At 44.1% G+C, this 26,197-nt stretch overlaps 1 protein-coding gene across 1 annotated transcript in view; it reads right to left on the reverse strand.

The window, feature by feature from the left end:
* Positions 1-257: 257 nt before the first annotated feature.
* The window catches only part of dlgap1a (discs, large homolog-associated protein 1a), a gene marked incomplete at both ends in the record, with an annotated part of 58,106 nt that continues 32,166 nt past the window's right edge, over positions 258-26,197 (reverse strand). The window contains 10 exons of the mRNA XM_080778999.1: positions 258-482; positions 4,372-4,524; positions 4,897-4,988; positions 5,380-5,512; positions 6,227-6,529; positions 7,638-7,683; positions 10,966-11,042; positions 12,270-12,650; positions 13,531-13,656; positions 15,088-15,215. Coding sequence (XP_080635125.1) covers positions 258-482; positions 4,372-4,524; positions 4,897-4,988; positions 5,380-5,512; positions 6,227-6,529; positions 7,638-7,683; positions 10,966-11,042; positions 12,270-12,650; positions 13,531-13,656; positions 15,088-15,215 — 1,664 coding nt within the window. The remainder of the gene's footprint in view (positions 483-4,371; positions 4,525-4,896; positions 4,989-5,379; positions 5,513-6,226; positions 6,530-7,637; positions 7,684-10,965; positions 11,043-12,269; positions 12,651-13,530; positions 13,657-15,087; positions 15,216-26,197) is intronic.

Consider the following 26,197-nt stretch of genomic DNA (forward strand, 5'->3'; position numbering starts at 1 on the left):
AGAAATGCCTGGAGTGTGTGTGTGTGTGTGTGTGTGTGTGTGTGTGTGTGTGTGTGTGTGTGTGTGTGTGTGTGTGCGTATGTGTGTGTGTGTGTGTGTGCGTGTGTGTGTGAGTGTGTGTGTGTGTGTGTGTGTGTGTGTGTGTGTGTGTGTGTGTGTGTGTGTGCGTATGTGTGTGTGTGTGTGTGTGTGTGTGTGTGTGTGTGGATAAGCCCTCTATCTACATGCAAGCTTGGTTGGCTGTGGCTGGCGGGCTCTCATAGCCTCGTCTGAGCCTCGGGGATGTATATTTCGATGCTGTCGGCGCTCTCCGTCGCCGAGTTCTGCCGCACGGACGCCGCGCGCTTGGCGGCCATCAGACGCTTGCGCGCTTCTTGCCGCTGCTTCTCAGAGCTCTCCAGAGACCAGTCCCGGGCCAACGGGGGGTGGTGGTGGGGGGCCTTAGGGGGTTTCTTTGGCACCGCGGGCGGGAGACGCCTCTCCTGGTGAGCGTCGGATGGGAGGGGAGGGGGAGGGGGAGGGGAGGGAGTGAGGGGGAGAGCGTTTCAGGAAAAACACAAGACAAGAGTGGTGTTTGTGGGTGTGTGTGCGGTTCCGTTCATCACTGTATGTACAGTGTGTTTGCCTTTTCAATTGATGGCATTGATGCAGGAGTAGAGGTTTGGCTTCTTCCAGAGCGCATGCGTGCATACATGTCACGCACTGCACATGTGTGTGAGTGCGTGTTAAGAGGAAGAGGAGTCCATGTCAAATATAGTCAGTAGTTCTTAGCGTGCATACATGTGCTTTATAGTACAGCTATATATGTGTCTTTATTAAATATCAAGTGTGTCATTGGGAGTGAATGAGGGGAGGTGAGGAGAACACCTCACTCCAGAACACACTCATCAGACCGCATTTTGACCGGTCTGTTTTCACACAACCACAAATCAACTTTTCAAAGGTTCTTTTGAACAGAACAGAGAAAAAGCGCACATGGCGAGACGACAGCAGAGGAACGACGGTAGGGAGGGAGGTAGGAAGGAAGGAAGGAAGGATGGATGGATGGATGGAAGGAACAGACAGATGGAAGGATAGACAAACAGATGGAAGGATCGACAGACAAGCGCGATGTGTCTATGATGGCCACGAGGTGTGGAGGGCCCTGTGTTGCTGTTTGGTGCGTGGCTGATTGCATGGGCCCTCACTGTCGACACACGAACACAGCACAAGAAAGACCACAACAAGAAAGACAACAAAGACAAACAGATAAAGCACATGAGGAAGCCGTCAGAAAATCAAATTTCACAACAATGCGCAGCCATGTCGGAGATCCACTGTTGAGTGAGCCTGAAGCCTGACTTATACTATATATGTGCTGGTTACCCGTGACGAAAATAGCCGATCTACAAGCTGCTAACGTGCTACATCATGATGTGAGGTTGTAGGTCGGCTGTTTTCTGTGCGGGACACACTCGTATACCAGACCAGTGGCCTTAAGGTTATACCTCAGGGGTTCAATCCCTGGCAGAGACAATGACATACAACACTATAAAGTGTGCCTTCCTGCTTAACACTCATCAAGCATCAAGGGTTGGACTGGGGGTAAGTCTCTGCAACATTATGAGCATAATGTCCAAGAGGTATAGTTGTACATCAATGCTATCCAAACAGAAGACAGACTCCTGTGACTCGGGAACTATTGCTTCCCCTTGATACTTGTATGACCGAGTATAAATCGAGTTCCAGGCAGAAAACGAAATACTGTACATAGTTTAATTAAAATACATTGTGTACATAAACAAAGCCTAATGTTGTGCTGCACTGTAGTTTTGCAAAGCCCACATCTCAAGTGTCTCCAGCATCCAGACTTGAAAATCCATATTTTTGCTGACTTCTGACCACTGAGATAAGCTGCTGTCTCCCCTTTGTGACTAAATATAATTGAACTGTTCAAATTAGTCTTTTGTGTAAAGAGCAAGTGATCCAAAGTGCATCGATTTGAGTATACACCGAAAGCCTTTAAAACATGCCCCCCACAAATGATGCAACAACCACTTTCAAGCCAATAAGCAGGCGACACATCTCAAACAACTTCCTCATAGAAGTGTACTAAATCAAAATGTAATTAATGTAAAATTGGTATCAAATCGGTATTTGAAACCAATTGTATTCAAATGTTTTGCCTGGCTCTCCAGCAGTGGCATGGCAGCAGTAAATGCTTGTTCTTTACTAATATTACCAGTAGAAAGCATGACGTAGCAGAATTATTCTCAGGGACTTTTCAGGGTTGTCTAGATATGTTCTACAGGATATTTCACAGTGATAGAACTCTAAAAGAAAATCAGGTCTTGTTCGGGCCGAGTAGTATCTAAGCCACCAGCACTGGCATCTTTGTGAGATGAGTTTGAGTTCATATTACTGTTAGCTCTCTCCACCATACTATTGTTTATCAGAAGAGGCTTCGGAATCTTACTTTTGGGAACTAGAAGTTTCTTTAAAATGCAACATACCACAATAATAAAACAAACACCGAAATGAAACGAGAGGTATATGTCACATCCCTCTTAATTATTAAGAATGTCCCATCATCTCTCAGAACTGCACTAATAATCTTTTGAATGGACTATATGCACACAGAATAACTCTTCCTATTTCTGGGCTGCTTCCCTATACTTCCTGTGTTGCAGATGATACTAATTAAGGGTCTGTACCATTTAGTGTGCCGTGGTTCTCAAACGTTTTAATTTCAAGGACCTAACTCTGAGAGTGTACAAATGGAACCAAATGGACGGTCAATTTTGGTTCCACACCCATAAGAAGGGCTATTTGGAACCCACTCAAGGACACTTTGAGACCCACTGGTGTAACAGAGTATTTCCAGTGAGCCAACATGCACAATAGCAGCACCCTGACTCTGTTTGACCAGAATGAAACAGAGCCTTCATTAGTATCAGCTGTAACACCACAAGTTCTGTCTAAAATGGCGTGTGTGCATAAAGCCCATTGGAAAAGGGGAAGGAAGTAAACGTGGAGGTTCATGGCTGAGGAATTCACTCTGGTAGAATGTTTGTTCCACAGACAAAAGCAACGTGTTGCCAGACAGTTAGAACAACAGCAATGCTTGATCAGCCATGCAGATGAAAACGACACCGCGAGTCAGATCACTCAATGTGAAGGACTTATTATGTGCACCGCAAAACCTTGGATCTCCATTGTCTCTGTATTTTCCAGTACTATATTGATAGCTGGCATCGTACGCAAATATTTGTACAAATATCTACACCCTCCAGGACCAAGAAACACAATAGGGAAAAGACTGGTCTGCAGAAGACACTGATAATGTGAACTCACGTGACCGGGATGGTTTACCAGCCTATCCTGGTGAGTCTTCCAATTAGAATAGTTATTACAAAAGCTCAACCTTAATCACAATGTTCTTAACTGGGTCATAAGAATGTTTCGTCTGACCAATTGTGTTGTCAGATAAAACAGCAATGCGTGGAAATGTATCTAAAAATCCTCAGACTTCTTGGAGATCCAAGCTTTTGTCAGGCTAATGTAAACATGTTGCAAGGCATAGCCCTGATACGACTGTGTGTTTGTGTGTTTGTTTGTGTGTGCATGCGTGCATGCGTGCATGCCAGTGGTACCACACTGGACCAAAGCCTGCACACACAGCTGTGTCTCTCTGTCTAGAATAGATGCGTAACTCAACAGTAGGCGACCACCACATTATGTATGACCGTCACACAGATAGTTAGCCTCTCTGACAGGAGAGGAGGAGAGGGAAGTGGACAAGAGAGACAGACAGACAAACATACACACAGACACACAGAATGTAGATACAGACAGACTAGCCAATGTTTTTATTATGATATTATGTGATGTATCACATTATTCAAGGTATGATGTATCACACGTTGTTCTAAATTAAATAGGGGAATCATTGCAATAAACACTGATGTTTTGTTGAATAAATATAATGATAATGGTAGAGACTTGTCGACCCAGTGGCATTCAATTAGATTTCTAGACGTGATTTCGGATGAATACATGAGGCCCAGGCAATCCATTTATTTGCTTAAGTCTAATAAATGAAAATGACCAAATCAGCATCTTTATTTATGTGTTGAAGCAGACAGAGTAACACACTACAACTATACTGTAACAAAATGTCAATTTCATAATTACTATTAAATTGTTGATTCGTTATCATATGATACTTTGTCGGACATTAAAACAGATGGAAGGGAATAACAAAAGAACACACACACACACACACACACACACACACACACACACACACACACACACACACACACACACAGTCACACACACACACACAGACAGACAGACAGACAGGGGGGGGGTCCGGTCTGCGTTGCGTACCTTTCTCTCGGGGGGGTCCAGGGGTCTCCAGTTGTTGGCGCGCAGCTGGTGCAGCTCGTCGAACTTGAGGCTGATGTTCTCTATGGAGAGCTGCAGCATGTCCCAGAAGCCTGCCAGGTCTGACGCCACGGGCCTTGGGTGGGCCTGAGGGTTCTGAGGACGGGAGAAAAGAATACTCACATTTGTTCTTGTTCCCCCAGAAGCATATTTTGAGCTGGGGGTCCATGGCCAAATACAGATCATTTTGGGGATCCTTGACATGAAAAAGGTTGACACCTGGTGGCGGGAGAAGGTAGTTAAGCCCTGCCAGGGCTTTTGCCCTATATTTAGGCAGTTTCATTTCCGCTTTACCATTAGCTCACACTGTTTACCTTTCGCAAGAAACATTAACATGTCGGGAGCGATGTGGTACAAAAAAAGACAACTGAAATGGACTTCTGATTTGAAAGAATCTTGATGAAACTAGGGATATGCCAGAGTTCACATTGTTAACAGAGATATAGCGAGAGGCCTGCTGACACTCACCAAGTTGTCTTCACACAGGTCTTTGAACTGCTGGAACTTCTGAGACATCAGAAGCTGGGCACTTCCCACCGCACTACGGATCTTCCCCAGGACTGCAAAGCACATCAAAACCTTTGAGCACGTCAAGAACAGTCAAAGAACAACTTGGACGTTGATTAGCACCTTGGTTGTTTGGTTTGGGCGAGCACAGTGGTTGACACTTTAAAGTGAAGGTAGAATGTAGAACCGGGCATTTTGCAGCATGATTATGCAGGCCTACTTGTCTCAGTGCAACAGGCTCAATAGTTTCATGATAGTTCATATTCTATGTGTGTATACTACACACACATGCGCACACACACACACACACACACACACACACACACACACACACACACACACACACACACACACACACACACACACACACACACACACACACACACACACACACACACACACACACACACACACACACACACACACACACACACACAGACATACTGTCATCGGGCAGGTCATTTTCCTGTTGGTCCAACTCCATCTGCTGACACCAGCCTTCCATTCTGTCTGTCTCCGCCTGCAGCAGCTTGAGGAACCAGCGTCCATCTCTCTGGCACACTGACCGCTGCACCACCTGCCATCACCACGCACGCACATGCACACGCACACACACACACACACACACACACACACACACACACACACACACACACACACACACACACACACACACACGACACAAACACCACTACATTAATAGCCTACAATTATGCATATTCTAAATTGGTTTCACGCAATTTTCGATACTGAGGTGTTACATACAGTCATAAAACATTTGGTTAAAATACTGCTGCTGATAGTTTGATGGGTTGAATGCAGATCAATCAAGCAAAGTAAAACACATGTACCTCTGTATGCTTTTATTTAACGTTTATTAATATAGGCAAGAACCCCATGGGTTTCCTTTATCACCGGCACTTATTTCTGTGCCTTTTAATAACGTTACTTTGTATACCCTCCAGAAAAATGTAATTATGTGATCGCAACGCATAATTTACAGCATAATGAATTGCATTTTTATAGCGCTTTTCCAAGTGCTCCAAGCGCTTTACAATGGTTCATTCATTCATACATTATGCAGATTATGCAGGGGTAAATCTTTTTCAAAACTTCCCACATTTTTCACAACATAAATCACATAAAAACCTGCATATTTCATCGCAAAATCAAGGATTCTAGCCTACATGATCAAGGATTTTTGCCTGCGGTTTTCTGGAGGGTCTATTTGTATAGCTGTTTTTATTGTGCGAACCAAAACCAAAAAAAATGAACAAAACAAAAAAACTACCTCCAGGATGGCAGATGGGTTGAAGGCGGCGGGGGCGGGCTCCAGGGAGTCGTCCTCGGTCACGCTGTCTATCCAGGGGTCGGGCGGCGGCAGGATGGACGGGTCGAAGCCCACGTCGTCGTAGTCGTCGGAGGTGCAGGCGTGGTAGTGGTTCCCCGAGCCCTGGATGCTGACGGTGGAGGAGGCGGCGTCGCGCAGCGAGTACTGCAGCGACACCGAGCCCGACGGCGACGACGGGAGCTCAAAGTCCGTGTCCGGAGAGTCCAGAGGCGTGTCCAGCACGTCTGGCAGGTCCAGGTCCGCCTGTTGACCCCGTTAGACAAACCATCTGTGTTTAAACCACTTTAACCATTATTTTATTACTTTCGATATTCCAAAAATGGCAGATTTACGAGTTCATAGTGCATAAGTCTTAGATAGAATTTGATACAGACTTATAGCATGTTATGTAGACAGCACTATAATTGCATTGTATGTAGTCATAGTATGTCATAGTACATATGTATAGCAAAGTATAGTATATATGTATAGTTTATATGTATAGTTTCATTATATAGATATTCCACTGTTACGTTCTTAGCTTACGCATGTTTCATGATAAATGCTTTTATGTGATGTATTCCCATGCTTTTTTGTTCTTGCTTAAAGGAGAATTCCATGCTAGAAGGCTTTCTTGTTACGTCCCCACCAAAGAGGTCCAGGTGTTATTTTGTGCAAAAGCTCCTTATTGGTTATTTCCCTTACCATAATTAATTGCATTGAATTGAATGGAAATTGAATGGGGCTATGTGGTGTTGGGCTAATTCGCTTATTTCCATCGCTCAAGATTATATATTTTTTGTATATATCCTCTCTTCATAATGTAAATAATATCCCAAGCGGCACAGTTTACTACCGGTACTTATTTCGATGGAAATAAGAGAATTAGCACAACACCCCATTCAATTGGAAATAGCCAATAAGGAGCTTTTGCACAACAAAACACCTGGACCTCTTTGGTGGGGACGTAACAACTACAAAGAAAGGTAAGAAAGCCTTCTAGCATGGAATTCTCCTTTAATGTAAATCGCTCTGGATTAAGAGCGTCTGCTAAATGCCTAAATTGAAAATTTACTCCATGCTATGAGCTTGTATATCTGCTATTTTTGTCAATTCTGGAACATTTGAGCAAATCTTTGAATATCTGGGGGTCGCTGGAACAATATATTTTGAGATTGGGGTCGGTGGCCAAATACAGTTTGGGGGTCCTTGACAATTTGAGCACCACTGAAGGTTTTCAGACAACTGTTTAACAGACATTTGTAGAATTGGCCTCAGGTCATAATGGGTTTATACAAGTTCACGTTGATCGCAAAATGCAGCAGTAAAGTTTAGCAAGCTTCTGAGTGAAATAATAGTGGATATAGTTTACCTGTACTGCTGCTGTGACACTGTTGGAGCGCTGGAAGCGGCGGTACCTGGCCACGATGGAGACACAAACACAGCAATAAGTACCAGAGAGCAAGTGGTGGAAAAGATACTCTTACTTAAGTAAAAGTATATCAATACTGCAAGGTAGAAATACTCTGTTGAAAGGAAACGTCTGGATTCAAAACTGACTTGAGAAAAAGTTTCAAATATATGAAATGTATAAGAGAAATCTTTTGAAAATAGCAGATCTACAAGCTCACAGTGCGTCGCGATTGGCTATTTACAAATGGCAAGTAAAGTTTGGAAGAAAAAGTACAGTACATACTTCATACTTTCATGACATTCATTTGTATTTTTATTTTTTTTCGTTTTTCTTTTAGGTTTTATGACTTGAATTACACCCACACAACCTGAACTTTGAACATTCAGTGGATTGTCTGGTGTTTTCTCTGTGTGTTCTTAAGCCTTTTGAGCTGCAATGAAAGCAGGCAAAATCCCTCAACAGTTACAACATCCCTCACAGTCCACAGGCAAATCAGAGCACTTGTTAGAGCCAGAAAACCCCAGACCACAGTAAATGTAGTATGTACTGAATGTTAAAAGTTCATGTTTTTTGGGTGCTATTGAGCTCAGAAAAAACGGAAAAACTAATATATATATTTTACAAAAACGTTTTTTTATGTCACAAAAGTAACAAGTACATTTACTTAATTGTGACTCACGATTAAGTAAATGTACTTGTTACTTTACACCACTGCTTCCAATACCCCTGCAAGCTGTTTATTGTAGGATTCCATGCAGTCTATTTCAGGCTGTATTGTTTAGATGTATACGTGTACATTATGCTTGGTTGGTAAAGGCTTTTCTCTGTTGTATCTTCATCTATCAAAAGGAATATCACCTGAAGAGAGGCTGAATGTGCATTGAAAAAAGCACGCCTGCCTGTTACTATTCTTTATTTCTGAAATGTTCAGGTCAGAACACTCAGCAAACAGCCGAGGAAGTATTAACTGTGAGAGTCTCGTTTTGATCCGTTTCTATGGTCTGACCCGTAGCTGCTCCCCTATCCGCCCGAGAGAAGCCATTTCACTGAATACACCCTCAATATTTGGAAGGCTGTCTGCAGTGAATGGCTCTCCACAGAGATGAGCGTGGGAGGCAGAGAAAGATGGAGACAGAGAGAGAGGGAGTCTGATGGAGAGAGAAAGAGATGTATGGGGGAAGGGAGAGAGAAATACACACACACACGCACGCACGTACGCAAGCATGCACGCACGCACGTGCGTGTAAGGTCAGATTCGCTATAGGTGAGGGATACCGTATAATTATGGTAGGATCAAAATGTGTCCTGCAAAACCTGGTTTATATAGTCACGATGTGGCACGTTGTTAGCTATAGCTGTACAAAGTGTACATTGGGCTATATTCCCAGGGTGCAATGGAGCACAAATAAAGGCGTTAAATAAGCTTGAAGCCACGATGGCGGGAAGACGGACGGCTGAAGGGGGACCAGACTCAGAGCCTCTCCCCCAGTCTCCCTCAGGTTATCCTTCCTCCCACAGCTGAAGGGGGACCAGAGCCTCTCCCCCAGTCAGGTTATCCTTCCTCTGAAGGGGGACCAGAGCCTCTCCCCCAGTCTCCCTAGTCAGGTTATCCTTCCTCTGAAGGGGGACCAGAGCCTCTCCCCCAGTCTCCCTAGTCAGGTTATCCTTCCTCTGAAGGGGGACCAGAGCCTCTCCCCCAGTCTCCCTAGTCAGGTTATCCTTCCTCTGAAGGGGGACCAGAGCCTCTCCCCCTGCAGTCTCCCTCAGGTTATCCTTCCTCCCACAGCTTCACAGGGTGAGGCGATAATGCTAGCTGATGGGTGTGTGGGTGTTGATAATGCTGGCTGATAGGTGTGTGGGTGTTTGCTAGCAGCCAGTGAGCCACACTGCTACAATTATAGAACAGCAACAGATGACTCAGACATATAGCCCATACTGCAGTAACACAGCACTGGACATCTAAGAGAACCACTGGATGTGATATGGCATAATATGTGTAATAAACGAATAGAGTGAAAATTATAAAACGATAATATCATAAAAAAACAAAAGAAAAACTATGTGATGCCTGCTCTGAGAAAATGTGCATAATGATTGCAAGAGTAAAATAAAAGGTTTTTGGAAAGGCATAACCAATTTAACCCATTTAGACCTGATTTAAAAACATTCACTTTGAAAGAATATATATACTCAAAGATTTGCGCCACATTTTTACGAATTAAAAAAAATAGCAGACCTACATTCAGTGGCGCGCTATGAGCTTGTAGATCTGCTATTTTTCAATAGCTAAATTATAACATAATGTTTAAAACACTAAAAGGGGTCTTAAAATACAGTATAACATTTTACATATGACTCTCTTCCCTCTGTGGAGTCTGAAAACTCACCTCTTCAAACGCCATCTTAGTCCCTAGCACTTGCCATAGCACTTGCACTAGCCTCGACGACCTTCCAGGCGTATGCATAGGCTAAACTTATGTATTTTAGATAGCATAACATGTAGACATATAGCACTCTAGCGTATACTCCTATTTTCAGTGTTACAGTATGTATAGTATTTGATGTATTACCATGTGTTGTTCTTGCTAACTGTAGAATCGCTCTGGATTAAGAGCGTTTGCAAAATGCCTAAATTGTAAAATTGTAATTGTAGAGATACTGCATGAGTACGTACTGCCATCTGCTAGTTTAACTGTGTGTGTCTAGTAGTGTACATGTTGAAGAATATGTGCGTACCCTGGCTGAGATAACTCTGCAAATCCTTTCATTTTTCGAATGATGTTCCCCCACTGACAGTAGATTGCTTTATTATGCAAGAATGGTGGCGGGCGGGCAGACATGAAGAGTGAACGTGCTTGTGTTATTTGCATTTATCATTTGATTTCAAATGTGTGCTCCGGCAGACACTTAATGAAGTCAAGGACAAAAGAATACTTCATGTAGAGGCTTGTTGACTGTCTGGGACTGGTACCAAGTGATAATAATGAGCTCGGCCTGTTGTTCTCAATGTGTTATGTTCCATTATGGGTTGGAGTGCTAACACAGCTATTCGTTTTGATCAGATATAAGAGAATACATTCACGGTTATTGCAAAATGTTGTCAGGAAGTTATAATGTTATCTTAGGGACTTATGTTTCGTTTGAAAGGCAGCCTTTTCTGTACGAAATAATCTAGCTTGCACAAAATGAATTTCACCCACTGATTTACACCTGTAAACCTGTGATTTCTGATTCAAGGCCTACATGGATGGAAAGAGACGGTGTGTATAGTATAATATGTACTCACACTTTCCCATCCTCCACTTGAACCCCAATGGAGGCGAACTTTGACGGGTCCTCAGGGTCGTCCTCTGGTCCGTCCACCTGCAGCGGACAATCACCACTAATCACCACTGATTACAGCTATTAGAATGCACTGGTTGTCTGGTTCCCAAACATTTGTGGGTCACGGAACAATTTTTATGACGACTCAAGTGAAAATACCATCATTTCTTTCTACATTTACAAAAATTACATACCGGTATTTCAAAATATATTTTTATAATAATTGTTTTTTAAATACACCAAAGTTTGGTGTCCAAATCGAAAAAAAGGGAAGTAGAGTGTTCTTCCGGGTGCTTCAAAATGCCACTGACTTCCATTGAAATGAAGAGCGGGGGGGCGGGGCTGTCGCTCCGGTCTGCACTCTATCCTTTATAACTCTACAGTATGTGTTAACCCAATAATACACTTGAGGCTGTGACCTATTCGAGACATAATATTGTCTCTCGTGCATTATTGCTCAACATACATTAAACTGCATATGAGCATATCTAAAAAACCCATTTTGGACAGAGGTTGATTCTAAAAACGTTGTCTAAATCCTGAGATTTCTGAAAAACATCAAATATTTATAGGCTATAGCAGCATAATATGTTTGAATACTGTACTGTACAGAACCGTTCCCGTCCAGAAGGGAAGGGTTACAAAAAGGGGTTCCCGCCTAAAATGGGATAAAGCACGACTAAAGTGAAATGGTGTAATTATAATATCCAGTGAAAAGAGCAGTTTCTTATATTCTTTGTCTTTCAATTAGACGCACTGTAGGAGACCTCACCTTAGAGTATATATGAATAGAGATGGCACCCGAGTTCTCCTTCCATCCACTTGCATTAAGTTGCTCAAAAGCGCATGAGGCGATTTCACTCCTCCTTCCGGGTAGGAACAGAGAGCATTCTGGGATGGATTGGCCCCAAACACATGAACGCGCTGCCGTTGAACGTGCACGAACGCGCACGAACGCAAACGAGCGTGCTGCCGTCGTGGACCAGCGCGTTCATGTGTTTGGGGCCAGGCTGCAATACCTCCATTCGGCCACTATGTCCATTTCGCCTCAGGGTTTCCTCTGGGTGCCTTCTCTATTCATATATACTCTATGCCTCACCTGACCTCAAAACTCCCCTTGAGTTGAGCATGTCTTCTCCTAAGAAACCTGATCTGGTAGAGTTGTCTTGCAATTATAACGACCACCACAAGAGGGCAGGGCAAAGCAAGAAATCCACATACCAAAACTAGTCTCTCCTCTCCTCTCCTCTCCTCTCCTGTACCTACCTGGATGCCTATGGAGAGACATTTGCCCTGCCTGAGTGCTTCCTTCCTGGGGTCACAGTGTGTTTCTGGTCTGTACGGGTCCCTCACCGGGCCGTCCACCTGTGCTGGTCTATAGGGGTCCCTCATCAGGCTGTCCACCTGTGCTGATCTGTAGGGGTCCCTCATCAGGCTGTCCGTCTGTTGTTGTGCTCTGTACTGGTCCCTGAGGCCGTCCACCTGTGGCGGTCTGTACTGCTCCCTCATCAGGACGTCTCCCTGATGTGCTCTGTACTGGTCCCTGAGGCCCGGCTCCCCCTGCGCTGGTCTGCAGAGAGCCATGGCGGCTGGTGTGCTGACAGTGATGCTGCTGTTAAGGACATGCTGGCTGGCCGGCCCATGGATCTGGAAGGGGGAAAAGGACACTGACAAACATTAGACTACATGCTGGAGGTTTAAAACCCTGTACACACTGAGGGAAACAGACCTGGGTTGCAACTGTACTTACTTGGTCTGCTGTTGTTTCCTTCTCTAGACCAAATCTCTTTGCCAGACATAGCAGATCTACAAGCTCACAGTGTGTTGGCGTTGCGACGGGTTGTGAGATTGTAGATCTGATATTTTCACTCTTTAGGAAATTGTCTCTGTCGGGTGGAAACTTCATATGTCCAAAACTGTTATACTTTTCAGGATTGAAATCAAAAACAGCATGTGCTTTTGTGTGACGCTGTAGTATAGTAGGGCCTTAACGAAGAAGCATCGCACTCATGTACAGACATTGGCAGACAAGTTCTGTCAGTCAACTCAGTGCAGTTGCTGCTAGAGGGTATGCACATGCATAAAGTGATAATGGCAAATCGAGTGGCAAAGTGAGCTTAACATTGTTTAACGTTGTTAAATGCAATCAGATAGGACTTTTCTGTTTGGATATATGGGCTGTCAAGGCCAGAAAGTAGTTTTTGCCACTCAGTAGACGTTCCCGCATAACTTCCTGGTAAGATGATGATGTCACGCGCATACCCTCTATTGGTCGTTTTAGATCTACTTTTATGTACCGGGGGATTCGGAGTCCTTGGGAGATGTAATCTGCTTTCTCCAGAAAGAGTACCTAACAGCACATCCAATTAATCGCCAAACCAAAATAAATATATTGCACAATTAAAACATTTGATCAGTTCAAGAGTTGTCATGTCCTGTTTCTTCCCGACAGCAACACATTGGGGTTTAAGGGGTAGCCTGTCCTATCTTTGCCACCTCATATTTCTTTCCGGGTGAACACACTGACCTGTGCGTTGGCAGCCTCGATGGCTGCTGTCAAAGCCTTCATGCTGTCAATGCTCTCCGTAGAGTTACTGAGCCCTGATTGGATGGTCATGTCTCCTCTTGGTCCCTCCCCTTCCATGTAGGCATCCTGATTGGTTTGAGAGAGAGAGAGAGAGAGAGAGAGAGAGAGAGAGAGAGAGAGAGAGAGAGAGAGAGAGAGAGAGAGAGAGAGTGGTAAGATGTAAGGCAGCAGCAAAAAGAGATTGTTGTGACACATTATGTGGAGATAAGCTCTTGAGATCTTTGGCGTTTTGTCCTTTTGACAGATCATGTACAATGTTCATAGCAGTGCAGGTTCTCAAACCTTTTCAAGTCAAGGACCCCCAAATTGATATGTATTTGGCTGCGGAACCCCATCAGAAAATGGTTTGTGCCAGCCAGGGACCACCAGAATTAAGAGAAGATTTGTGTAAAAAAAAAAAAAGTACAAGCTCGCAGCCTGTATTCTGCAGGTTCTGATTCTGCCTGGTCAAAATAGGTATTCTGTGATCTGACATTTCTTTCTGATTCACTGTTCTGACTCTGCTCATGTTGCTATAGCTATAAAGCTAATGAAATGTGTTTTTAAATAATAGATTTTGGATAATGTCCCAGATTTAACCTCAACTGATAGCGGCAAAGACACTATCTAGAACCAGCCGAATATATTCCAGTATTAAAAGTTATAGATAATGGTTGTTATAATTAATCTGCATGCAACATTCTAATTACAGAAGATTGCAGTTAAGACTTTTTATTAATACACCTTCACACATCAATACAGCTTACTAGAACACTGTCAACCTTTTTTATAAACATATCATTTTCTATCTCAAGAAATTGGCATTTAATTACAGAGACAGAACGCACCAGACTCTTGTGTCAAGGACTGGGTTTTAACAGCTGTAGTGAAACTGTTAGTAGGCGTCAAGTGGGCGCTTCAAAACCTGTTGAAGCATCTTCCAGGGCTCGGTTCTATTTCCGAGCATCGACACAGGCCGCAGACCACCAAAATACATATGTATAATGGCACCACAACAGTGACGAGTATAAAACTTGCACTGTATATAGAGCACAGAAGTCCTGAAGTAACTCGCTCATCCCTTCGATTCCCCTGGTTCGCGGAAGTAATTTATATATGGAGAATAACATGGGGTGATCTTAATATCGTCTACTATAAGCGTTGTGGTCCAAAAATAAACAAGCTGTCTCTGCGTTATTGTCAGGGAGGTGTTTCTGTATCGTTTGCGACAGTCAGTCACTCACTCATATATGATACAGTCTGCTTCTAGCGAAAATGTAACTAATTCAGTAGCAGTAACATTAGCGTTTTCTCTCAGTCAGTTGATTCTTCATATCCATATGAGTGAAGCGGCCGGGGTGACATGTTTATTTTTCAAACACAGTTCTTATATGAGGCGATCTAAAATCCCCCTATGGGGATTACAATGCAAATAAAAAGTACACGAACCTGTGCATTTGCGCCCTCTAGTGATATTGACGTCAGACTTCGGTGCTCTATAGTGTTTATATAATGTACCTGAGCAGACTCAGTGCTGCTCTGGGCAGTGATGGAGATGTAGGGTTTGGAGGCAGTGGAGCAGGTGGAGGTCCTGGGAGGCACGGGTGGAGGAGCTGTCTTCTTATAGGTGGTGATGCAGGACGACACTATGGAAGAGAGGAGAGGAGAGTCATGCATTTGTTTTGATTTGTATGACTATGAGCAGAGATGAGGAGAGCTACTGTATCCATGGCATGGTTCATCATTGGTGGATATGCAGGCATCAACCGGGGAGGTGCCGGAGATTAGCTGGTAACAGACGGATGGACGGACGGACGGACAGACGCACACACACGGACGGACTCACGCACGCACGCACACACACACACACACACACACACACACACACACACACACACACACACACACACACACACACACACACACACACACACACACACACACACACACACACACACACACACACACACACACACACACACACACACACACACACACACACACACACACACACACACACACACACACACACACACACACACACACGGAGTGCAAAACATACTCTCTCCCCATGCCTTCGGCCTGGTGGAGACAATTATACTTTAGCATGATTTGACTGGTTCGACGGTGTAATCCCTAAGTGTTGCCCCTGGACCTCCAGTCCTCCAGGGAGACCTCCAGTCCTCCAGGGGGACCAAGGCAAGCAGTACTGTAACATCACACCCTTCATACAGCCATGAAAGACGGACTTATTATTACACATTCCCAGTGGGTTGTGCGTGTGTGTATGTGTGCAGCAGCTGTCATCATGGCACACAAGTACAGTACCAGGCTAAACTCTCCTCTTAATGATGTCTGAGAGTGTAACAATGAGAGATGGACCCATATGCTCTCAAGAGTTAAATTAACATGGAGGATTTTTGTTTCTTCTGTGATGAGCCTCTTAATTCATTTCTGTTGCATTTATTGGACTCATACTGGGAATTAAATTTCAATAAACAAGGCTGAGCATCAATTTACTTTAATGGATTTTGATTTGACGTCTCACAGCGGACAGCGCCGGAGATTAGGGAGTTGGGGGGGGGTAATTAGTCCATGGTACGTACTCCAATTCATTTTGAAAGCACTGGTTCCCAACATTGGGCCCGGGGACCCCCAGGGGTACTGTAGGTAGGGGGTTCCAGGGGGTCCTCGGGTAAATGCTTCATAATGGACCGGTACTTACTTACGTGTCTTGCCAGTATTAATTGATTGCCTGAGCCTCGTGGTAGGAGTTCTGGTCTGGTTTTAGTGAATATTAAGTAGTTCCGGTCATTTGGTGGGGGGCACTGGGTTGGGGGCCACACACTAAAAATAAATTAATCCACAAAACTAGCGTCATTTGTATTGTTGACCTATTTCTACTACATAGCACAACTTTCATTCAAATGTGACCCCTCTGTCACTCTGTTTTGTGCTGCTGTTGGCACAGTGACACTGAAGGGGTCAACTATATTAATGGCAAGTATTTCCTACAGCCTTAAGTCCAAAATCTGAACTAACCTTTTAACTCTCAGAGGTAAATGAACACTGAGGATTTCACATTGTAGATTGATTGGGGTCCCATCCCATAAATTAGACGCCTGTATCAAATGGTGGTCTGTGGCCTAATGCATACAAACTGGGGGTTGTTGGTAAAGGTAGGTGAATATTAATCACTGATTTAAAGCATGTCTGCCCTGTTAGATAACATGTTGACAGCGTGTTCAGGTTCACATTTTCCATTCATCCATAACTTTCCTTATTGAAAATCTATTTTCATGTCAAGGACCCCAAATTATAGGTATTTACAATACTTTGTCCCATACAAGATTTGTCCAAATGTTTCAAAATCATTCTAAATGTTTCACATTTTACACGGTGAGCTTGTAGATTGTCTATTTTCAAAATGTATAGGGGGTTAAAGTGGTTGAACTGATTTTGATGCAAAAGTAACACATTTCGCTGCATGGGGACCCCTGGGACCACCTCAAGGTCCCCTGGGGACCCCCTGGGACCACCTCAAGGTCCCCTGGGGACCCCCTGGGACCACCTCAAGGTCCCCATGGGGTCCTCAGACCTCACTTTGCGGTCCAGTACACGTAGCCACCGGCTTTAAAACATCTGAACGCAGACGTGAAATGTCACTTATTCACGCTTGTGTATTCCTGTACGGAACGTACAGTAGCCGCAGGATGATGTAGCTCGCTTACATATCAGCAGCTAAATATCAATATGCTGCTGGGAAGATAAACAACACGCACGCACGCACGCAGACATATACCGTAGTCTTGGCCAACATGTAAAGTCTGATCATGGCTTTGGCTTGACCTGTTTTGTGCAAACCATTTAGATTTTATATAACTCCAGTTAATCAGCAGGTTAATCAGTTTTGGCCTCACAACACCACAGGTTGGAACTGGAACCATGTGGCTTTGTCAAAAGGCAAACATTCTGTGCAATACAAATACATTGTTGTTTGTTTTTCAGTACAAAAGTAAATGGGTTTCAGTTTCCCAGCATGCATGGACCTCGATATAGTATACGTATGTGTAATAGTACTCTACTGTATATCAAGTCTACAGGTTAATCCACACAGCAATGCATGGGGACTCTAGTTCTCGAGTTCACACTAGCAGCAAAACAGGAATTAATAAAACATTAGTACCCTTAATGTAAACTTTGCTGTCATAGAGAAAAATGTAGCCATAAGGGACCTGTAACTCTCTTAATTAAGATGGATTTTACGGTGCAGAACTTTTGGATAATCCCTCCCCTATGGCTATGTTGATTAAACCACTAAGCCCACCATCAGGCATCAGGAGACATGGATTCGACTGATATGATAGGCATGCTAGTGGTTCAACCTGTTTGACAGATGTTTTTGAAACTGTGTTCTACACTGTAGCATCATCCGCAGAACAAATCCATTACAGAGCAAAGACCAACTTTACGATGCTGTGAACATCTGAGGCTCAGAGGCTGCATGGTGTTTTGCTTACAGTACATGCATGCTTTCTCTGCAACTTCACAAAACCCTGCCAAGGTGCAGGCTTGATAAGAGCAGGATCAGATCAATTACACTACAGATTACGCTAATCGTGTTTGCTAATAAATAACACAAGTATACAGTACTTTGAAAAGACACAGTCACGTTTGTTTTTAACAGCTACCTGAAAAACACTTCAAAGTGATTTGTCTCCCCGCCCGTGGGACACATACATACTGCAGCATCACCTGCACGGTTGCCTCGGGCAGTGGTGGAAAGTTAACTTTACTTGAGTATTAAAACATGTTACACTTCTACACCACTACATCTCAGAGCACGTATTGTACTTTTCACTCCACAAAAATGATTAGATTTCTGTTCAGCTGTAGTTAGTACTACAGTTATTTACAGATTATTATTACAAGACGTACATTAACCAATCAAGCTGCACTAGACCGGTCTACTCTGGAACGAGTCAGGCACATACATGGAAATCCCGTATGGCCATCACTGGCCTCGGGGCTAAGCAACATGTCCTCTGGCCTGCGTGAGGACGCAAGTTAACAAGAGACCACAAGTCTTCCAACATTCTAACGCCGAAAGAATATACTCCATCACACAAGGGTGAAAATAGCAGACCTACAGGCTCACAACGCAGCACAGAGGGACGTGTTGTGAGCTTGCGCAGATCGGTCGTATTCGGTGCGTAACACCATTGTGAGACTATAAATCAGGCACAATGAGCTCCATTGCAACATGGACCCATTTTTCGTTCAGCTTTTCAGGAAGAAAGAAAAAGGAAACAAACACAGCGGGAAGAGTGATGGGGAAAGGCAGGGGGCGAGGGCTGATATCTGCTGCATGCTCACATCTTTAAAAGTATCCCCCACTCCTCGTCTTTCCCTGCTTTCTTTCCTCTCTCATCTGCTTTCGCTCCACTCTCCTGAGCTGTCAAATTTCTAAACGTTTCAGCATAATCTTCTCGTCAGTTTTTGGATGGGGTCAGGGCTCCTCAATGCCGCCTTTCTGCCGCATCAGCGTGAAACGCGCTGAGGCTTTTGGCAGAGGCCATTTTGAAAAGTGAGCAACACGGGCCACTGAAGTCACACATGGCTGCTTTTCTGTCAGTCAGCCAGTCTTCCCGAGGTTCTAACACAAGTGATTCTGAAACATTTCCATGTCAATGGTCATGTACTGGCCACCGACCCACACCTGAAAATATTTTGTGCCAGGGAGTCCCATTTGACAACACAAGATTTAATTTGTGTTATCAAAAACCTCTCGAGACCTTTTGAAAATAGCAGATCTATTTTCAAATAGCCAATGTATGTAGCTATTAAGCTATTTTGCTATTTATTTAATGCAAACCCATTTTGGGCGGGAACCCCTTTTGGTGTTTATGTTGTAATTTAGCTATTGAAAAACCGAGTGGCGCGCTACGAGCTTGTATAGGTCTGCTATTTTAGAAAAATCGTGAAAATATTTATTTCAGAAAACTGGAGGATTTAGAAGATATTTTTTTTAATTTCGAAGTCAGGCCTAAATGGGTTAAGTTTCCTCTCACTGTGGCGGTGGTTACACGGTATACCTGCATCCACTGGTATTCATCAAAGTGTTCCATAATAACACTACAAAATAACAGATAACACTGTGAAACGCAAACAACCCGCCTGCATCTGAATGCCAGCAGGCACTCCCGAGTCCTGCGGTAGCTTTGGGCCTGGCTCAGACAAAGTGTTATCCCTTCATTCCAGCTCACCAGCAGTGTGGGAGCGCATACACAATGCAGTATAATCTGGTCCAATTGAAATGTGAAATGGATTCCAACAAATGAGTGAGTTTACACATCAGCATGCATAGAGTTTTCCTCTCAGTATAGTCATTGCTTTGGCGTATAGTATGGCCTTGATGTGCTCTTTCTTTGCACCCTGCTGAACTGTTATAGCAGTGGTTCCCAGGCTTTTTCATGTCACCCCCAAATTTACCCTTATTAACCTGCGGACCCCCATTTGAAAAGATGCGGCAGGGACCCCCCCATAAGTGAAGATTTTTTACGACTCTAGCAGTGATTCTCAATCTCAACCCGTTTAATTTCAAGGACATTTTAGTCTAGTTTTAATTTGTTGACGAAATGTCAATATATTTAGTCATAGTTGTCGGCTTCAAACCTTAGTATTTATTTAGTTGTCAGTGAAAACACTGGTGCAAGGTCACCCTGGGCTCTCTACTTGCTCCGTTCCTTTTTATCAGCTTGTGGAAGTTGCGGAGCTGATCTACATTTACTAACAACCTTAAAGATTTGGTTTTGGCTTTTTGCCTTCGTTCATAGTTATTAGTGAGGACAAACAGGAAAGTGGGAGGGAGAGAAGGGGAGAGACATGCAGCAAAGGTCATCATGAACGGGACTCGAACACGCGACACGCTGTCAGGCTATAGAGCCTATAATGTGGCATGCGCCTGGACCACTTGGCCAGCGGGCGCCCCACAACCGTAAAGATTACCATAACCACGACCGTAGTGGACACTTTCATGATTTGCTACCGCTATATAAACCAATGGCTGGGAGCTTACCCATAAAACCAATTAATGGCATAAAAACCCATACGCAACGTGATGGAGTAAGGTTAAGTCTATTTATAACCTGAACAGATCGACTCATTGTATTACTTGAGTGCCATCTATGCTATTGCTGAACTCTAGGTATTTTGTCTCTATAAGCTCCACAAGCTGCTGCATGTAGCTTCTAGATGTGTTATTTTCACTGGATGTTTGGCCCCAGAAGAGGGACGCAATAGGGTTCATGTGGTTAACTAATTTACTTTTTTACTACACTCAGTGGTTTTGATCACAAGCGGTATGAAAGAAAACATGCAGAAGTGGAGTTCCGTATATATTTAGATAAGCTTTGGCTGCTAGGCTGAAATGTTGAATAGCGTGAGGTGAGATTGCCTACTTTGTGGACTTGCTTCATCGCTGAACACTGGGCCCCCCGTCTAGACCAGCTGCCACCCTGCCTGAAAGCATTTGTGATGTGCTCTATCATTTTCAGTGGGATATCACCATGGCTCATTTGTGGATAAATTAGGTTTGATGTAGAGCCCTAGCCTCTCTATTCCGGGGCGAACATTCATTGAAAATAGCAGATCTACACTTGGGGGGTGGGTGGCAGTGGCTCAGGAGGGAGAGCGTTCCAGGTTCGATCCCCGGCTGCTCCTGTCTACATGCCAAAGTGTCCTTGAGCAAGACACTGAACCCCTAACTTCTCCCGATGAGCAGGTTGGCACCCTGCATGGTTTCCTTCGCCACCGGTGTGTGAATGTGAAATACAATGTAAAGCTCTTTATAAATGCAGTCCATTCCATTCATATTTACAAACTCAAAATGCTTCGCAACGCAATATGCTGTGAGCTTCAGCTATTGTTATATTCCTCACGTTACACTGCATTAAAACACAACAGTAACCTAACTTTGACAACATAACATAGAGTTCACTGTGTTGGTGTGTTCTCAAGCAAGTTTCAAGTCTCTGTAAGTTGTAACAGAAAATTGTCAACAGCAATGTAAAGAATAGAGAATATGACTTCTACACACAATACAGTGAGCTAAACAACATGCAAAAACATACAGTCCTTTTACAGTACAGAGAGTTTGAGAGTGAAATCAACATTGGACTTGATTCATGGACCAACAACTGTTATCCAAAAGCCTAGAACCCCCCTCTCTTTAATGCAGTGAAATCTCTAACTTGGAAATTGCAATTATTTTGTAATTAATTGTTCAGAGAATGTTGTTCTGTCTCACTTTCTCCACAGTTCTGGCAAATGAAACCACAAAATGCTTTAAAAGAAAATCCCATAATTAAAAGTGCAGTGTGTTTTCCCTCTCCGTCTCTCTCAGCGCTAGAAGCTGATGTATGTTTGTGCAGCCTGTCATTCACTCAGGCAGATGGTGCCGTTAGGAGGGGGTAGAGAACTAGAGCTTATGAGGTGTCCTCTCAATGTCACGCAGTCGCTGAGTACATTACTGTACCGGCAAAACACACACACACACACACACACACACACACACACACACACACACACACACACACACACACACACACACACACACACACACACACACACACACACACACACACACACACACACACACACACACACACACACACACACACACACACACACACACACACACACACACACACACACACACACACGTACCGGTACAGTTAGCTTGTGTACAGGAATATGTGTAGACGTAGAGGAATATGTGTAGGTTTTTAGAGACAATGATACTGTGCATAACATACTGTACAGATATTCTTATATACAGGCACATGCGCGTGCGTGCACACACACCATAATTCCTGTAATAGTTACTGATCCTGTCTGTTCTGTCAGTTTAATGGTGGCTTGCATTATCCAAGGCGCTTTACAGAGATTGTGCATTACATTCACCCATTCACACACACATTCATACACAGATGGCAGCGGAAACCATGCAAGGCACCAACCTGCACATCAGGAGCAATTAGGGGTTCAGTGTCAAGGACACTTCGACACTAACTCTGGGGGAGCCCGGGTTCGAACTGGCGACCTTGCGGTTACCATCCAGCCACTCTACCCCTGAGCCACCGCCCCCAGTCAGTGAGACATCTGAATCGTTTTCATACTAATGGCAACAGTGCCCCCCCCCCCTCCTCCCCTCCCCTCTCTCTCTCTCTCCCTCTCTCTTCATTCGTGGCCATCCTGGCTACCTGCCAGCAGCTCGCCAGGCCTGCGCCAAAGAGCACCATCGGTGTCAGGCATTCACAGCACTCTGCCACCTCAGTGTGTCTGTGCTCACAAGGCCACTGACAGCCAGTTGGCATGCATCGCTTTGACCCTCCAACTACCTACTGCACTCGCTAGTCTAGCCAACGCGATGACAACAAAGAGGATGTTGTACCATGGTAATTTAAAGCCGGGTTATGTCAGTACTGTATATCCACGGTCCCCCCAAAGTGGGGTCCGGGGACCCCCTGTGGTCCTTGAGGGAGTTCCAGGGGGTCCCCTGCAGCTAAATGATGGGTCTGTAACTCTGAGAGTGTACAACGGGTCCGTTTGGTTCCACTTCCACTCTCAGAGTTAAATTAACATTGATTTCACGATATAAATTGGGGTCCCAGAGATAAAATAAAAAAAAGCCATTATATGGGGCGTCCGTAGCTTAATTCATGTCAAACTGGGGGGCCCTTGAAATTATATCTCTGGTTTTAAAAATGTATGGTGGCATTTCTTCCTTGGCCTAGTGGGGAAAGTTTCACGCCATTTGGAAGCTGCGTTCATGATCTGCCGCATTTTGTACAAAACGTGCCACTCCTGCAAACTCTGGAAGCCCCTTAGCCAATCATGATGGAAAATTAAAGATCTCTGTCGATCACATGAGTATAGAGATAATGTGGAACAATGTGCGTGATGTTTGGATAAAATATGTACCGGTAGGTGTAATATTTAAAAAAAACACTCGTGTGAAGTGAGGCGTACCTTTGTTTGCTTTTGTACGTCACTGGGGGCTGCTTAAAACAGTCCATAGACTGCCACATGATGTCACGTCTGAAAGCCATTGGAGGGGCCTCTCTCTCTCTCTCTCTCTGACTGTCTCTGTCTATTGCGATGGTGTTTCTCTCACTCACTCTCTCTTGCTCATTAAACCAAATGGCCTCATTATGCCTCGGCTGTCACACTGGTCTCCTCTGGTGTCAGGGAGGGACAAGGACTTTGACTGAGCACCACGATGACATTTCAAACATTAACATGCACCAAACAACCGTAATGAATTGCTCCGTCAACAACAAGCGACGCAAATTGTTCAGTTTGAAAGTACAGCTGCTTCAATGTTCCTGTTATAGAACAAGGCACCCGAATGTTATAAGCACTTTATGCCATTGTTTATTCTTCTGACTACACATGCGTCATGTCCTAGTGTGAGCCAACAGGGGAAGGGGATCAACGTCACAGGATTCTCTGCTTGACCCCACAAACACTCGGATGTGTGTCTCAAAGAATATCATTATAGAGTGTATGCGAGTGACATCATCAAACCAGGAAGTTATGCAGGAATGCCTACTGAGTGGCTAAAAACTACTTTCTGGCCTTGACAGTCTATACATCCAAACAGAAAAGTAATATCTAATTGCATTAAACGACATTAAACAATGTTAAACTCACTTTTCCTGTCACTTTGCCACTCGATTTGCCACTCACTTTATGCATGCGCATACCCTCTATTGGCAGAATCGCCGTAAGTTTAGAATATTTGGCGGTCCCGTTTTAAGTTTTCACAAGATCGGTGGTTGTTGCACTACAATACTTCAGCATTATGTTGAGCTATGACGGGAAAAAGAATGTACATTCCCCAATGCAATTCCAATGGTAAGCTGTGTTGTTTTCACCATAGACATACTGAATAAAGGTACTGTAGACGCCTCTTCCGGCTCTGGTGGCGTCTGTATCTCAAGGGAAGGCAACATGGAGGCGAGCTTTCCCCCGATTCCTTATGAAGTCCCGGAAAAGTCGTGCTGTGATTGGCTTCTTCAACTTCCTCCTCCCACTGGAGACAGGTTGCTCCAATGAACTGCAGCGACCAATCAACGAGGCATCTATATTTTGTAATATCTATGCTTTTAGTTTTCACCTCATGAAGGAATGGCGGATTCGGCCACGCCTCGAATTACCCGTACAAGTTCGCTATTCAAAATTTACTTGAGACAAAATTAGAAAGTATTCAATACTCCATGTAAAATGTCCCAAATGGGAAAATCAACTAAATCAAATTCTATAAAGTAACTATAGGCCTAAATAAAGTTTTCAAATAATTCTAGTAGAGTAAAAGTATAATATTTGCGATGAGAGATGTAGTGAAGTAAAAAATACTGGAAATCGGAAATGTGTGTCTGACTCCTGTGTGTGGAGTCACACACGCACGCACGCACGCGCGCACGCACGCGCACACACACACACACACACACACACACACACACACACACACACACACACACACACACACACACACACACACACACACACACACACACACACACACACACACACACACACACACACACACACACACACACACACACACACACACACACACACACACACACACACAGACACTTTTGTTGAGCTGCAAATTCAGTACCACTTAAACCTCTGTAGGAGCCAAACAGGGTTTCTATTTGTCATGTTAATTTGAGAACGCGTCTAGGAAAACAGCGACAGTGTGGTCAAATAAACATCTTATTTTGGAGTGCCGCTTTTTCCCACTTAGTTGGTTTTAAGAGTTGGAGTTAAGTTATTCTCAAAGCTGAGCACCCACTGCCTTAACCAAAGGCGGTTTCCAGAGGAAGCGCTGCAAGCGCACCTGCTTTTATTTCTTTACAGGGTTTATATTTGTATTTGAGCACTGGATTGGATTATTGGATCTATAATAGATGGAATAGATGTAGGCACCTCATTGGCACTGTGAGTGTCTCTGTGGGCGGCCTCCAGCGGCCTTAAGTACTCACCCGCTCACCTGATGGCTGGTTTGACCGTGGGTTAGGGTGAGCTGGGAGAGGTATATTTTGTTGACCGTGGGTTAGGGTGAGCTGGGAGAGGTAGATTTTGTTGACCGTGGGTTAGGGTGAGCTGGGAGAGGTATATTTTGTTGACCGTGGGTTATGGTGAGCTGGGAGAGGTAGATTTTGTTGACCGTGGGGGTAGGGTAAGCTGGGAGAGGTATATTTTGTTGACCGTGGGTTAGGGTGAGCTGGGAGAGGTATATTTTGTTGACCGTGGGTTAGGGTGAGCTGGGAGAGGTATATTTTGTTGACCGTGGGTTAGGGTGAGCTGGGAGAGGTAGATTTTGTTGACCGTGGGTTAGGGTAAGCTGGGAGAGGTATATTTTGTTGACCGTGGGGGTAGGGTGAGCTGGGAGAGGTAGATTTTCTTCCAAATGTTTGCACGGTCATTAGTAAATTGGCATTCGTATCACAACTAGGTTTGGATGTTCATTTATTGATTCATTGATTCACGAAGCTACTCACTAGCAATCCCGTTTAGAGAGGATACAGACATGGTTTATGTGTATGCATGTATG

Source organism: Protomyctophum bolini (assembly GCF_963924005.1).
Source record: "Protomyctophum bolini genome assembly, chromosome: 12".
Classification (NCBI taxonomy): Eukaryota; Metazoa; Chordata; class Actinopteri; order Myctophiformes; family Myctophidae; genus Protomyctophum; species Protomyctophum bolini.